Source organism: Scyliorhinus canicula, chromosome 11 (genome assembly GCF_902713615.1).
Source record: "Scyliorhinus canicula chromosome 11, sScyCan1.1, whole genome shotgun sequence".
Lineage (NCBI taxonomy): Eukaryota > Metazoa > Chordata > Chondrichthyes > Carcharhiniformes > Scyliorhinidae > Scyliorhinus > Scyliorhinus canicula.
The window spans coordinates 42,618,252-42,632,320 of NC_052156.1; the positions used below are offsets into that span (position 1 = coordinate 42,618,252).

Here is a 14,069-nt window from a genome sequence, read left to right on the forward strand (position 1 = left end):
CAGAGAGTAGTGGGGGCATGGAATGCACTGCCAGTGGAAGTAGTTGAGTAGGGACCTTCAAACGGTTATTGGATAGGTACATGGATTATGGTAGAATAATGGGGTGTAGATTAATTTGTTCTTAATCTAAGACAAAAGTTCGGCACAACATCGTGGGCCGAAGGGCCTGTTCTGTGCTGTATTTTCTATGTTCTTAAGTAATTCTTGGCATAGCTACAAAAATTGAGTTCTCTGCTCCTTTACTCAGTTCAAAGCTCCGATTCAGAATCACTTGAATTACTCACACAACAAAAGTCCTCCATCCAGTAGGGGTCCCCAAGGATTTACAAGTGTGTTGGGGCTTTAAGCATGTTGATTGTAACCATGGTGATAGACGGAAGCTTTCAGTATAAAATTGCCGTGCCAATTGCAGTGTATGCCAGCATTCAAAATCAAAGCTCTCTTTTTCATCAGATTGACATTGTTCTCTTGTCAAAGTAATTAAGAAAGATGAAACATCTCTTTGATACACGCACTCAGAAGTGCTGGACGGAACTTATTGAAAAAGAAGCCTATACTCGTATAGCCTGGAGAGACAAGTACGGGGCGAAATATTCCAGGTTTCCACCCACTATTCTCAAGAAGAGGAGCGAAGTTCCCAAACTTCCTGTCAGGAATTATACCCTTCCGGCAATTGACGTTCCAAGACAACAGGAAAAAGCAAAGAAACCAGCTCAGGAAGCACTTTCCAAACCTGAGGAGTTCCAGGAGATGCGGCCAGTAACTCCTCAGATCCGAACTTTGTTGTACGATGGCTTTTCTAAAGAGCAAAGAGGCAGGTACCTGTACCTGGAAAAGAGGAAGGCAAAACCGCCAGAGGAAAAATTCCAATATCCTATTCTATCCTCCTGGGAGTATGGCTGGAGACAGGGTGAGCGAAATACATCCATGACTCGGAGAACCAGCCCTTATAAAATAGAAACATTTTAATGATTGCATAATTGCTTTGATTGTTCTCAAATCTAAAGTAAGGATTGCTGTCACTGTGCTGGTCAATATTATCAACTAAGATTGATAAATTATGTATTGTCATGCAAGAGTGACACCCTCCTCATGATGAATAAGGCAGGGCAGTGAGTGATTACAGGTACTATGAGAGGGAGATGGTGGTGTAATAGTAATAGCACTGAAGTAGCAATCTAGAGGGTTCATATCTAGGCACCGCAGCTGGTGGAACTTAAATTCAATTAATTAAATCTGGAATTGAAAGCTCCTTCTGTAATACTGAGCATGAAACGATTGTTCATTGTTGTAAAAACTCAATTGGTTCAGTAATGTCCTTGAGGAAGGAAACCTACCCTCCTTACCTGGTCTGATCTACGGTGACTCCAACCAACAGAAATGTGATTGACTGCCCTCTGAAACACCAAGCCGCTCAGTTTGAAGTCAGTTTGGATGGGTAACAAATGCATAAAAGAATAAAGAAAAAATAATTATGCAGCATCTGTGAAGATGTATATTAAACCATTAATCTATTCCAATAACATGTTTCCATAAGGTTGGATATTCTGTCCATCCTCAGTTGGGATATTGATGGTATTTCTCTGGGTTTGATGTGTGAGCTATCTAAACTAGCTAAGCACATGCTGCCCCACTTTCCATCAGTGAATTGTCATCTTCAGCAGCCATGAATGAAATTTAGGTGCTATCAGTGATGTGGACCCCAGTATATCACTGTTACTCAGGGAACTAGTACTTCCAGCCTTCTGGGTCCCATCCTAGATGTTCTCATCAGCATGCTTATCCTTGGGACATGATTCACAAGTGTAGGGTCAGCTTCCACATGCACAATGACATCCAGCTCAACTTTGCTCCCTCTTGGCCACTCCACTAGGCTTGTACTGCCAGACTACTTGGCCAACATTTAGTCTTTTATGAGCTGTAACTTCCTTCAGATAGAAGTCAAACTCTTCAACCCTGATGCAAATACTCTACCCTTGTTACATGGTCCTTTTATGACCACTATATGTGGCTGAACCAGACTGCTATTCAACTGTGAGCTGGCTTTCCATTTCCATAGCCCCCCCAGACAGGGCTGACTGATTCCACCGCCATATCTGCTCTTGTTTCAACCAGTCTGCTTCTGAAACCCTAATCAATGCCTATGTCGCTTTCACAATCAAGTAATCCAAATCCCATTTGCCAATTTCCCATTCCCCACCTTCAGTTTACCAACATTTCCTCTATCTATAGGTAAGGTAAAGTCGCCATAGTCCCAGAAGATCATAGGCCACTTTCCCCTTTGAGGGGGAGAGCTGACTGATGGTGATTTAACCTGAGGATCACCACACCCCAGGTGATGGCCAAGGTTAAGAAGGCGGGGCCTTCATCTAAACAGCTCTGCCTCTCTTGCACATCTATCCATTTTTGCTAACCTACCTCCTGGTTCTTAATAGCTCAATGTTAAAATACTCTGCGTGTACATTCCTTACTACATATATACAAATTAGGAGGAGGAGTAGACAACTTGGTCACTAGACCTGCTCCACCATTTGGAACGATTGTGGCCTCCACTTTCTACCTACCATAACTTTTGACCACTTGTCAGTCTAGAATTTACCTAACTCGGCCTTGGAGAAATTCAGTGACCCTGCTACTAGTGCTCTCTGGGGAAGAGACTAACGAAGCTCTGAAAGATAAATTCTCCTAATTTCTTACTTAAATGTAGGACTACTTATTTTTAAACCATATACCCCCTTGCTCTAGTATGTCCCACCAGGTGAAACATCCTTACAGCATCCACCCCGACACGTGCCCTCAGCTTCTTCTGTTATTCAATATGATCACTTTTCATTCTTCTAAATTTCTTTTTTTTTAATAAACAGTTTTATTGAGGTAGTTTTTGGCTTGATAAACAGTTACAGACATCATCAGAAAGAAAGCAAATAAGGCAAAAATGTGCAAACATCCACGTACTTTCAATACCATTCTTCTAAATTTCAATGGATACAGTTCCAATCTGCCCAGCCTTTCCATCATGAGATTTATCCCCAAATCACCCTAGTGAACCTTCTTTGCATTGCTTACAATGCAATCATATCCTTTCTTAAATGAGGAAATCAAAACTGTACACTAAACTCCCGATGTGTTCACAGCAACATCCTGTATCACCTTAGCAAAGCTAATAGCCTTGTTCCTCCCTGACTGTAGCCTCCTCCAAACCCAAACTTTCTGTTTAACTGGCTTCTGAATAAGTAATAGGAGTAGGCCTTGCGATCCATTGGGCCTGCTCCTTCGTTCCCTTTCTACTGAACTTTATTTCACATTTTTCCAGTGGAACATTAGCTACATGTTTTGTTTTTCTCCCCATGGTCATTGGGCCATATTAAAAGTATTTCTGGAAAGAGCTTGGCTTCACCATTTTGAATTGTTGGTGCAGAGCCTATCATGGCAAGCCCATTTCTGCATAATACTTCCAGTTTGTGAATGAGAGCCAAATACCTTCCAATGCCACTTCCATCAGTTACAGCACAGACGACAGTTCTAATTGGCAGTACTGAAATTGTTGAAGCTCCAACGGTTGCCTCAGATGGTCAAGGCCAGTATTAAATAGCCACCAACCCTATCACTCATACTGGATCTGGCACGTGTCTTGGTGGGTTTTAGAGGTCAACCCACCCAGGACCGCAGTCGGGTGTGCCCAGAATGACAACCTTGAATATTTAGGATTACTTTGAAGTTATGCTAACATGTGCAATATATATGCACGCACAATCTTTCTGGTTGCTGAGCTCATTGTCCCCTGTTCTCCTATATGTATAGGACAGATATTGCACCATGACAGATGACAGAAGGACAGAAAGCATTGGTACAGAAAGATTTGCACAGAACAATCATAACCCAATCTTTCTCACTGAAATGCTTTGAGATATTTTTGCAAGTGCAAGGTATTATGTTACTACCCCCAACTTTCAGCAAGGAGTCTATTTTGCAACTGTTTGTACCTTCCTAGAAGAGCAACCCCATCCTATAAACCCTACCTATTTTTGGTGGAATGCGTAGCTGACTAAACTGTAACAGAAAATGTTACAAATTTACCATTAATTAATATTGTAAACTATTTGGTTCAATGTTAACAAAATATTTAAATGTTTATTTTCAAACTTGTTTGGCAGGTGATGTTATAGAGGAGCTCCAGTTACCAGCTCATGGTCGATTGAGAACTGTAGACAATACTTTCTTTTCGAGAAATGGTGTCTTCTCCAAGATAACTGCAACAGATGCACTTGCTAAACCAAACTGAGAACGTCGACAGCATTCCTGCAACAATGCTTTCGTCCCGCTTTCTCTCTCTGGTACTGAAGTAATCCCATAGAGCTTCTGATCCGTGGCCTTTTTTTGGAATATTTCTGATTTACCATTCATTGCTTAAATAATTCATTAAAAACCTGCAGTATTTTTTTGAATCGGTCTGTTACTATTATGTCCTCAGTGTGCTTCAAATACTGCAATCTCGTGATGCTGTGTAATTCAGCATACCATTTTGTATCAGCTGAATATGTAGATCAAAGGGACCTCTTTCAAATGATCTTATGTATTGCATGGGATTTACTGCTCTTAAAAGCAGTTTATTTTGGGATAAAAATTGTCAGAATAAAACTTGCTTTGTCTTGCAAAGAGCAATTATAATACACGTTTGCATAAGGGAGAATAAAGTGTGGGCTGAGAGGCTACTCAAACCATTAAAGCTCCGTTTTCGTAGTAAACATATGCTGCAAATTACCTGAAGTTCACCATCACAGTTTGTGAGGAAAATATCTTGTAAACTGCCAAAGTTGTGTTCATTATGGAGTTTTAGCTTAAAAACTGTCAACAAAGTGGAGCCAGTGGTTGTACTGGATGCTGGGAAATAACTGGAATAAAAAGTTCTCTGGCAGTCAGAAACAGTTTTATAAGCTAATTGAATCTTAGGCTTTTAAGCTCCTACAGGAAGCTTCTAAGCTGAAAAACATAAATGTTTGTGTGTATAAGAGGGGCATTTTTTGTTAGTGTTGGGAAGCCATTTAGGACACAAACATTAAACACCTCATCAAGAGGAAACTGTGAAGCATAGAGTTGAATGTATTAACAAAAAAATTATGAGCAGGGGTAAGCCCCTTGAGCCTGCTCCATCATTCATTAAGGTCATGGCTGGTCTGATTGTAACCTCAACTCTACATTGCTGCCTATCTCCTATAACCTTTCGTGCCCCTGCTTATCAAGAATCTATCTACATCTTAAACATATTCAAAGACTCTGCTGCTACTGCCTTTTGAGGAAGATAATTCCAATGATCTCCAACTTTAGCGAAAAAAAAATTATCTGCATCGCTGACCAAGGTATTATATTTCACTAATTTATAGGATATGCATCAAATCTCCTGCAGATGCCTTTGATCTTCCATGTTTGTTGGAGACAATTGGCAGCAATAGGGATAAAACTTTGTGATTGAACGTGTCACTCAAGTTGGTCAAGGGAATGTGGGAAACTTCACTATAAAGGTACAAAAAAAGGTAGCTCACCTCAAGTAGTATCTCTCTTTATAGTCTGTTGTTATAGAAGCAGAGATTTTATATTAAGGTATTTGCAGTTAAAAGAAGATTTATTTTCTGTGATTTCTCGTTGGCAGATGCAAAATGGCACTTATACAAATACAAAGGGTAGAGTATCAGAGGATGACGCTAAATTGTGGTAATGACAACCAGTTACAGTCAGAGATAAGTGTGCCACTTAACCGTACAAATGTCTGAGATGAAGAAAGGCAGCAGTCAAGTCAGCTAACAAATATCATTGAGTGTGCAGAAGTGGGTAGCCGGAAAATAAAGGAAAAGACAACTCCTTCCTTCATCAAAGGCACTCATCAACTCAGTGATTCAGAATTTAACACTGATGAAGGAAGGAGAGTGAATCAATCGCTCCACTCATAAAGATAAGATCATATAAGCTCTGGAAAAAGTAGTAATCGACACTAGACTTTACCTATCCTATATTCTGGCTATCTAATGCTTTAATCATAATTTTACCCCACTAATTTAAGACAATGCTCTCATTTAGTGTTTACTTTAAGCGTGCAGTTATTGCTGAATTACAGTGGTGCACTGAACTACCTTTATGAATTGCTGTTGCTAAATAACTCTGCCTATTAATAATTTGCTATTCAAACTGCTCGCTGACCCTGACTAAACCTGCCATATCTATTTATTGCTTGTATGCTTGCTGTTCAGCTTTCAGTTGTAATTTTCTGCACAATTAATCATTGTTAGGACGTGATTTGTCATCTAACTTCTCCCTTGATTCATCCAGTAGTTAATTCATTTAGTAGTTAGCAAACAGAGGGTTGGTGAAATAAACACCAAGAGGGCGAAAGCTGGTGAATGTAAGACAGTTCAGCAAACCATGTGAGAGTTCTTTCAAGGGTAGCTTAAACCTCAGACTGTTTATTATGTATGAATGGATGGAATGGTTGACCCATGGAAGTTTATTAGTGAAGGGTTAATGTGAGTATTACATGATTTATCTCTTCCTTTGGCATGTATTTGTTGTTGGGATATTCAGTGTGCTCACACCAACGCATCTCCCCTCCTTCCCCTTAAGCTCTTGTCCCTCCCATCATAATATCCAACCATGGTTTTTCATTCAGATCTTCCTTTAGCCTTTCATTCTACACTCTAAAACTCAAACTTGCACAACTTTTCCTCATACCTCATTTCTTTTGTATCCTCAATGAGTCTTTTTGGTTAAATCACAATTAGAAAACATCTAAATATTAATCATAACACACAGAAATAGTGGGCTGGGTTCTCCGATTCTGCAGCTATGTCTGCAGGATCCACCTGATCTTACGACCAGAAAATCTGCGCCGCCCCCCTGCATCGATCCTCTGCCCGCTGGGGAGCTATCAGCCACGCCGCGTAAAGCCTCCTTTACCTGCGGATACGGCCGCAGAATGGCCAGGTCTGTGGCTGCACATGCGCAAGAGGGCGGCCTGTGGCGGCTGTGCCATACAGTATGGCGCCGGCCACGCGCAGACCTGGAATGCCACAAACCTCCCCCCTGCAACCCCAGGACCACCCCCCACCAGTCCCCCCAGCCTTCGCCGAAGCCCCCCTGCCAGCGGAATGGCTCCCTTCCCCCCGACTGTGGCGGCGCTGGACACAGCTGTCATACTGGGTCCCCGAAAGTTGTGAGGACACTCGCCCCACGCCGTCAGGGACTCGGCCCATCGAGGACGGAGCATCAAGGGAGAGCCTCAGATGACGTCCTGAGGCCATCCCGACGGCATGAGTACGCCGTTTTTTGAGAGGGCGGTGCATCGGTAAAATGGTGCCGATTCCAGCATAAAAATGGATTCTCCGGCGTCGACAATCGGAGAATCCAGCCCAGTGTCTTTCAATCTACTTTTATCAATATCTGTAAATATATAAAGAGCTTTATTATTGTGTTTACTCAGGAGTTTTAAGTTATGGCTGTAACATTTCCTTAGTTCTGAACGTTTTGATGATGTGTTGGAGATCCAAAGCAAAATGCCATAAATACCAAAGTATGAGTTGATGGCCGTGGTACACACACTGCTGAATTTTAGTGATGCTGCAGATGGAACACATATCTACAAGGAGGGAAATTGGACAGCGAGGAAGTTTTCCGTTGCCTTAGCAACTAACTGGTTCAGGAGCAAATCAACTCTGCGAGCCATGCATCATCCCAAGAGAAAATAAGCTGCAAAAGGGGCATATTTAGAAACTATTTAACAATATGAATCAAGTTAGTATATGACTAATTCATTGAAAATGCACCCTCTCTGTCAAAAATATATGCTTTGCAACTAATACATACATTGTTTTTTTTAAAAATTCTTTTATTACAAACATGTAAAATCAGCAACATTTACAATAGCACACACCACAACCTCACAATCCACAGTTTGTACAATTTTTCCCCTTTATACCCCAGCCCCCGTGGTGAACAGTTCCTCAAAACAGTGTGATGAACAACCCCCACCTCGTCTCGAAGCCCTCCGCCGACCACCTCAACCCACATTTGATCTTTTCCAACTGGAGAATGTCACACAGGTCCCCCAGCCAGGCCGCCACCCCCAGTGGCGTATCTGACCTCCAATTCAGCAAGATCCTTCACCGGGCAATTAGAGAGGCGAAGGCCACAAATTCGGCCCCCTTCTGCTACAGCAGCTCCGGCATTTGCAACACTCCAAAGATCGCCACCATCGGGTCCAGCCTGACCTCCACCCCCACAATATTAGACAGCGTCCCAAACACTCCAGCTTCCCGCAACCCCAGAGCATGTGCGGGTAATTCGCCAGCCCTCGCTCACACTTCTCGCATTCGTCAGCCAACCCTTGAAAGAACCCACTCATCCTCACAAGGATCATAAGCACCCGATGGACTACCTTGAACTTAATCAAACTCATCCTCGCAAAAGAGAAGGTTGAATTCACCCTACACATCGCCTCACACTATAAACCCCAGTCGATTTCCCTCCACAACTCCTCCTCTCACTTGCTCTCAATCCTCACCATTTGCTCCCCCCTCACCCCAGCTCCCCCAACCACCCATATATTTCCTCAATCCTCCCCTCTGCATACTCATCCAGGAGCAGCAGTTGCTCCAGTCGGATATATATCCCGGCAACGTAGGAAATGTCCTCCACTTCTTTCTTGCAAAGTCCTTCACCTGCATATATCTAAATTCACCCACCCCCTTGGCAACAAAACCTCTCCCACAACTTATCCCGCCATGCAAACTGCCCTCACCCTCTCCAGCCCCACCTCCACTGTCTCACTAAACTCACTGTCTCATCCCCAATAGATGCGGTGCCAACTCCGTTGCAGACTCCTTATAGAACTCTGCCAGAAAGCCATCCGGCCCCCGGAGCCTTCCTCGACTTCATCCCCCTAATGCTATTGATCATCTCCCTCAGCCTCAGCAGCTCCTCGCTTCCTCCAACCTTGGAAACTCCAATCCATTGAGGAACCATCCCATTTCTCCTTCCTCTCCACACGGCTCTGCTCTGTGTAACTTGTCTTTTTTACAGAAATTCAGAGTATTCAACTAATGTTTTACAATTAATGGGCAATGTAGCATGGCCAATTCACCGACCCTGCACATCTTTTGGGTTGTGGGGATGAGACCCACACAGGCATGGGGAGAATGTATAAACACCACACGGACAGTGACCCATAGTTGGGATCAAACCTGGGCCCTCAGCGCCATGAGGCAGCAGTGCTAACCAATGTACCACCATGCCGCCCAGCCCTGTATAACTTTTCATAGTACCCCAGGAACACCTCATTTATCTTCCCCAGCTCTGTCACTACTTCCCCCCTCTCCAGTCACACCGTTAGAATTTCCCTGGACGTAGCCTGCCTCCTCAGCTGGTGGGCCAGCATGCAGCTCACCTTCGCTCCATATTCATATTGAACCACCCTCACAACCTCTGCCTCTGCCAAAAATTCTTTAGTGGGGACCTCTGCGTATCTTCTATCCACCTTGACTATTTCATCCAATAACTGTCCATGCTCCTCCTTCCTCCTGTCTCTGTGTGCCTTGAATGAGATAATCTCTCCTCGGACCACTATCTTGCACACTTCCCAGAATGTGGCCGCTGACACCTCCCTCTTCTGATTTCTACATACTCCCCGATCGCCGACCTCACCTTTTCACAGAACCCCTTATCCGCCACCTACCAGAATCCAGCCTCCATTCCGGCCTCTACACTGCCCCTCACTGAGCCTCATCTCCAGCCAATGTGGCGTATGATCGGATATCACAATTCCCACATACTCTGCCCCCACCACCCTCTACAACATCACCCGGCTCACCACAAAGATATCACTTCTCGAGTACGCCTTGTACCTGTGTGAGAAGAAGGAGTACTCCCGGGTTCTTAAACCTCCACGGGTCAACCATTCCCATCCATTCATACACCCTCCCAACTCCTTCACCATCCTCAATCTTCCCATTGACTTGGGGCTCGATCTGTCCACCCTCGGTTCCAATGCACAATTAAAATCTCCATCCCACAATTTTGCCGGGTACAACACCCCAAACCGGACCTGCCTTCGGTAAGACAGAGCCTTGGCCTTTTTGAATCCTGAATGCCCCTTCGGCAGCTCCGCACCAATGTCCTGATGTATTCGGACATGGTTCTCTTCCCATTCACAGTCTTGCTCCTTCCTGGCCCACTGTAGGATCTTTTCCTTGTTCACGAATGTGTGCATCCACACAATCACTGCCTGTGGGCTCCCCACTCTCAGCCTCTGCCTTAAAGACCTGTGGGCCCTATCCAATTCTGGGGCCTTGTATAGCACTCCCTGCTTTACCAGCCTAGTCAACAGTGGTTAGCACTGTTGCTCACAGCTCCAGAGTCTCAGGTTCGACTACCGGCTTTGGTTACTGTCTGTGCGGAGTCTGCACATTCTCGCCATGTCAGTGTGAGTTAACTCCGGGTGCTCCAATTTCCTGCCACCGTCCAAAGATGTACAGGTTAGGTGGATTGGCCATGCTAAATTGACCTTGGTGTCCAAAAATGTTAGGTGGGCTACTGGGTTGTGGGGATAAGGTAGAGGTGTGGGCGTATGTAGGGTGCTCTTTCAAAGAGCCGGTGCAGACTGGATGGGCCAAATGGCCTCCTGCACTGTAAATTCTATGATTCTCTGAACATCCTTGGCACATATTTTGCGGCGCTCGTTCCTTCCACACCCTCTGGCAGCCACACAATCCGTAGGCTCTGCCGCCTAGACCTGTTGTCTTGCTCCTTGACGTTCACCCTCAGCGACTTGCATAAGTCTCCCAGAGCGCCCACCTCTGCCTCCAAACATACGACCTCTAGTCAGACACCACCGTCTCCACCTCTCGTATCTTCGCCCCTTGTGACCTAAAGGCACTTTGCCTCTTCGGTAGCCTGGAGATGGATCTTGTTGGGACTTGGGGTTATAAAAGGAGGCTGAGGGAATGGAGGGTAACGGCAGGGAGGGTGGGGTGCGGAGGTGTTGGTTGGATGTTTGTTGTGGGATTTCCTGTTTATTCTTTTTTTGGTTTTGGCTGTGTTTGACGTATATATATATAAAAGCCTTAATAAAAATATTTTAAAAAAACAGAAATTCATCTTTGAGGATGGCCATCGACTGTATCATCTGGGCCTTTCCCACTGGCGTCGACCCACCCCATTCCATTTTCACAACTTTGCTGCACCACAGGTTTCTTCCAGTTCCTTAGCCAGGTCTTTGACTGTCTTTTGCTGGTTCCGGTAGCCAGTCGACATAGCAATCCTGGGGAGAACCTCTCCCTCTACACCTTCTGCACCACTGTCCTGCCAGAGCTACCCCACTAACGGGTATAAAGTGCCCAAACCAACGGCATTGGAATACACACATTGTCAAATCCAGTGCTGTTACCTTTTACAGATTGGAATGTGAAGAATGGTTGGAATATGAGTCTTTACAGGAACAAACTGTGTCACAACGTAGAATCACCAGGCAGAAACTAGTAGCCAAGTTCCGCCGCATGAGGACGGCCTCAATCGGGATCTTGGGTTCAGGTCACATTACATGTAACCCCCGCTGTTGTATTCTGTGACCTTGCCGTTGTAATGATAGTCACAGAACATCTGGTTGCATAACTAGAATCATGATTTATTGATGACCACGTGGAAGGATAGCAAACAGAATACCTTACAGACAAAGTTACTATTTGAGTTCCGTGAACTGTCTTGGAACTACCCTTATGTGCGACTGTTCTGTTGTGCGCCTTGCTACCAACTGGCGAGCGTCTCATGTCATATGACTGATGTATGATGCCACCTTCTGGTTGGAGGTTGCATTACTAACTAAGTATAATACTATTCACAGGCGTATCACACCACCCACCATGATGCCTGGGTTTTCAGAATCCTACTAACTGTCCTGGCTTGAGACAGTTCTCACCTCCATTACCTGGGATTATCACTCACTCCGCTCACACTGTTTGTTCCTGTAAAGACTCACATTTCAACTGTTCTTCACATTTCAATCTGTAATCATCTTGCAATTGTGTCTCTCCAATATATGCTGTGATTGCGAGCCTGCCTCCAATTCACCTGATGAAGGAGCAGCGCTCCGAAAGCTTGTGACTTCAAATAAACCTTTGGACTTTAACCTGGTGTTGCGAGACTTCTCACTGTGCACACCCCAATGCAGCGCTGACATCTCCACATCCTGTATAACTGAAACATAACCTTCCTATTTTTGTATTCAATTCCTCTTGCAATAAACTATAACATTCTATTAGCTTTCCTCATTACTTGCTAATCCTGCGCACTGAACTTTTGCGATACCCAATACCTCATTAAGTCACTTTTACGCCAATTGGCAGTATTGAGGACTCCTAACTCAGGTGTACAGTTGGCTGAGCTGACAGTAAAGCTCATTCTTCTCTTCCCCTCAATCCTCCAGCCAAAGAGTGCATCTTCTCTTCATTACACCAACTCCGACCTCTCATCTGAAATGTGATGGTTTGGCGACTTTCCATGGAATGATATTAGAGTTCCAAGGTTTACGCTATGAAAAGAGAGTGCATTCCCTGGAATAATTTTTTTTTCTTTTTTTTTCTTATAAATTTAGAGTACTGAATAATTTTTTCCAATTAAGGGGCAATTTAGCCGATCCTGCGCATCTTTTGGGTTGTGGGGGTGAAACGCACGCAGACACGAAGAGAATGTGCAAACTCCTCGCGGACAGTGACCCAGAGCCGGGATTCGAACCTGGGTCCTCAGCGCCGTAGGCAGCAAGGCTAACCACTGTGCTACCGTGCTGCCCAGTCCCTGGCATAATAAAGGCTAAGGGACGATTAGACTACTGTTGGAGGGGTTGCATGTTTGAAACTCAAGTTGGGATTGAATAGGATGCAAGACTGCAAGTAGTCTGATTTTGATGATGACAATGGCCAGGGAGGGAAGGAAGCATGGTTATGTTATGAAAATTTGTGGCGGGGTCAAAGATGATGAATTCAATCTTTCCAACGTTTAACTGAAGAAAACTACTGCTCAACCTTGAATGAAGATTGGATAAATAGCCTGACCACATAATGGTGGTGGAGAGGTCAAGGTGTATGTTACCAATATACATGTGGAAACTAGCCTTATGTTTGTAGATGATGTTGCCAAGGCCAGTATAAACATGAGGATGGTGTCAAGTTTAGATCATTGGAAGAATGTCGAGGTAATGGTTTGGGGGTCTTGAAAGGTAGCCACATCTGGCGATGCTCTTCAGAGGCGTGTGCAAAATGCCCACCAAGCTGGACGATGGATGAGAGGCATTGGAAGAAAACAGTGATATCAAAGCCTGCATTAGGACGGTCAATGCATTATCATCATAATCACAACAAAATGTTGTTCATGGCTTTGGATTCCTTGAACACTCTTTCCCTTTTATGTCCTGGAGTCACTAAAGTTTTTTTTTCATCACTTACCCCATCAACAGTATTTTGTACCCAGGTTTTTAACATCTGTGTTAATAGATTGTCATCTGGCATTATCTTGCTGGCTCATAAATAGAATTTTAACTGTCACATATACATACAGTATCAGCCTCCCCGAACAGACACCGGAATGTGGCGACTAGGTGCTTTTCACAGTAACTTCATTTGAAGCCTATTTGTGACAATAAGCTATTTTCATTTCATTTCATTTCAGTAATCTGGAAAATTCAGGAAATGTAAGCTGTGATTTCAACAATTTAATCAGGATGTTCACACCACTGAGGCTGGAACAGCAGATTGTCAGTGCACTATGGGATGCATTCATCTTCAGTTGTAATGCTTACTTCTGACTGGCTCTTCTCTGCATGACAGGTCATTGAATTGAAGATGGATTTGCCTTTGACAGTCATAGAAAAATTCTGTCTTGACAGCAGTAAATGATTTATTTCATTCAATTGTATTTGACATGGTCTTATTTTGCAGAAAGTACATCATGTATACAGTGTGGAAGCATTGCTGCGAGAGCTTATGTAGCTTATTGAAACATTTCAGCATTTTATGACTTGACAAAAATCATTGGCG

General features: G+C 43.9%; 1 protein-coding gene across 1 annotated transcript; it reads left to right on the forward strand.

Annotated features, from left to right (window-relative positions):
- Positions 1–386: 386 nt before the first annotated feature.
- On the forward strand, positions 387–4,445 carry LOC119973052 (protein ATP6V1FNB). Its single transcript, XM_038810498.1, has 2 exons — positions 387–910; positions 4,155–4,445. Exons 1-2 carry the CDS (start codon positions 490–492, stop codon positions 4,280–4,282), a joined length of 549 nt encoding a protein of 182 aa, XP_038666426.1. The 5' UTR covers positions 387–489; the 3' UTR covers positions 4,283–4,445.
- Positions 4,446–14,069: the final 9,624 nt, after the last annotated feature.